Consider the following 2,011-nt stretch of genomic DNA (forward strand, 5'->3'; position numbering starts at 1 on the left):
AGGACACCACGCCTCCCCCAATCCTGCCCCGCTGCCACCCCGGGGTGGAAATGGGCCCCGCTCCAGCAGCGACGCCTCCGTCACCGCAGTTCCCAGGAAAGGCCAGGCACGCTGCTACGGACACCCACGCAGCACAACAGCACCAATTCGTTACCTGAGCAGCTAATTACATCCGGCAAACAATGAGACTGCAAAACCCTTTAAAGCGCTCGAGTGAAGCTTTGATTTGTAAATAAAAAGACCCCAAACCCCAAGCCAGGATACTAGGATGACTTATCTTATATTCCTTTTATTTACAAAACAGTTTCACTATAAATACTGCCGGTTTCGCACTTGGATCTGTGCAGTAAAAAAGTAGTTTAAAAAAATGCAGTGAAATCTTGCAAGATTGTGCAAAGAGGGCGTTTGCTATGAAATTATTTTCAAAGTGGAAAGAAACATTTACCGAGTTTTTAAAGCCTCGCCATAAGAGCTGCAAAAATAGTTCGTCCATACTAAACCAAAAAAGTAGGCATTGAATCAAAACGGAGCTGAATTTGAAGTGTGTTTGATTTTCCTGCTTCTTTACAAAGAAATTCTTGCTTGTGAAGTCAGACGCTTGGCGCTGGGGTACCTTACTGCACCCCGGCCTTCATCCCTGACGGTGCCGGGGCTTCGTGTAGCAACGCTCCCGTCTCTCCAGCCACCTTCGTGCCGCTAAGGATGCTACGGCCGCCAGCGTTTATCCTGCAACAGGGAAACGAGCCGTGAGTCGGGGCTAGCTGCTGCGTGCTGCAGCCCCTTGGCTCCGGGAGGAATGGCCTTTGCAGCCTCTGCGGCACCTCAGCCCCCAGCTGCGGTGGCCCAAAGGGCGTTTTGGGTCCCCCCCGGGCAGGTCCTTACCGTCGTGTGCCTGGTGCCGGGGCTGGCAGAGGTGCGCGTGGGTGGGCGCCGCGCAGACGGGGCAGACGTGGCAGCTGGGGGAGCGGCGGGGGACGAGGTGAGCCAGGGTCCCCTCCCCGGCCAGGGGACAGACGGGACAGGCCGCCGTGTCGTCGTGGACAAGGGAGAGGTGCAGCTGGTGGGCGCAGGGAGGGCAGACGGGACCCTGTGGGCTGTGGAGGGAGAGCCAGAGGTGAGCCCCGGCGGGGCTGTGTCGGGGGCTGCTCCTCGCCGAGCCGCACCAGCCGGGCTCTGGCACCCGCCAGGGCTGGTTTCGCTAACAATTTCAAAACCATTCACCTTTTAAACTCAAACAAGCAGCGATCGGGGAGCATAGCACTGAAACAGCCCCTCCGGGGTTAGGGCTAATAGCGAGTGGAACAAGCATCTGCGGGACCAGCATGAAATAAATGATCCGCACTTACAAAAGCTAAAGCTGGCGGGTGCACACCTCAAACCATGTTCATTCTAACCAAATATTTACTTGGATTTGCCTCTGTCAATGAGAACTCTGTTCAGGAAGCTTTGTGGGTCTGAGAGAGCACGAGACTCGCACGGGCAGGCGTCAAAAAAGAAAGAGAGCGCGCAGCGCCACCGCGCTCGCCTGGTCGCTGCTCCACCCCGAGCAAACAAACCGTGCCTCGAGGGGGGAAAAGCACCTGGCAGCAACGGGAACAGAAAGCTGCAGGGTCTTTGCTGCTTAATATAAACCAAAGCTCCATCACAGGCCAAAGAAGACACAAGGCTGAGCCAAGGGAGGACGGTGGAGGAGCACAACCCCATCTGGAGATGCCCAAGGAAACCGCACAAGCGTTGTCCAAATAAACCTCACACCAGTTTCACCGCTCTTTGCTTGCACGCAGGCACCGCGCTTACCCGGATACCGAGCTATAAGCAAGCAGAGCCAACATTTACGCACCCGCATCGTTTGGGGTTTTGTTTTGTTTTGTTTAATTTTCAGCACTTAACTCTTGGTTTTGAGGCTGCTCGGCGCACACCGCAGTGCCCGCTGCCCAGAGGAGCCGCCGCAGCGGCCGCTCCGCACTCACCCCTCGTCCTGCGGGCAGGGCCCCCCCGCCGGCTCCCCGCG

The 2,011-nt window shown here is 56.7% G+C and overlaps 1 protein-coding gene across 1 annotated transcript in view; it reads right to left on the minus strand.

The window, feature by feature from the left end:
• Positions 1–15: 15 nt before the first annotated feature.
• The window catches only part of LOC104131256 (complement decay-accelerating factor), a 13,601-nt gene continuing 11,605 nt past the window's right edge, over positions 16–2,011 (minus strand). The window contains exons 13-15 of the mRNA XM_035899927.1: positions 1,526–1,532; positions 883–952; positions 16–726 (exon numbers count right to left, since the gene is read on the minus strand). Coding sequence (XP_035755820.1) covers positions 722–726; positions 883–952; positions 1,526–1,532 — 82 coding nt within the window. The 3' untranslated portion in view covers positions 16–721. The remainder of the gene's footprint in view (positions 727–882; positions 953–1,525; positions 1,533–2,011) is intronic.

The sequence above is a fragment of the Egretta garzetta genome, unplaced genomic scaffold, assembly GCF_000687185.1.
Source record: "Egretta garzetta isolate BGI_Z169 unplaced genomic scaffold, ASM68718v1 scaffold588, whole genome shotgun sequence".
In the NCBI taxonomy this organism is placed as follows: domain Eukaryota; kingdom Metazoa; phylum Chordata; class Aves; order Pelecaniformes; family Ardeidae; genus Egretta; species Egretta garzetta.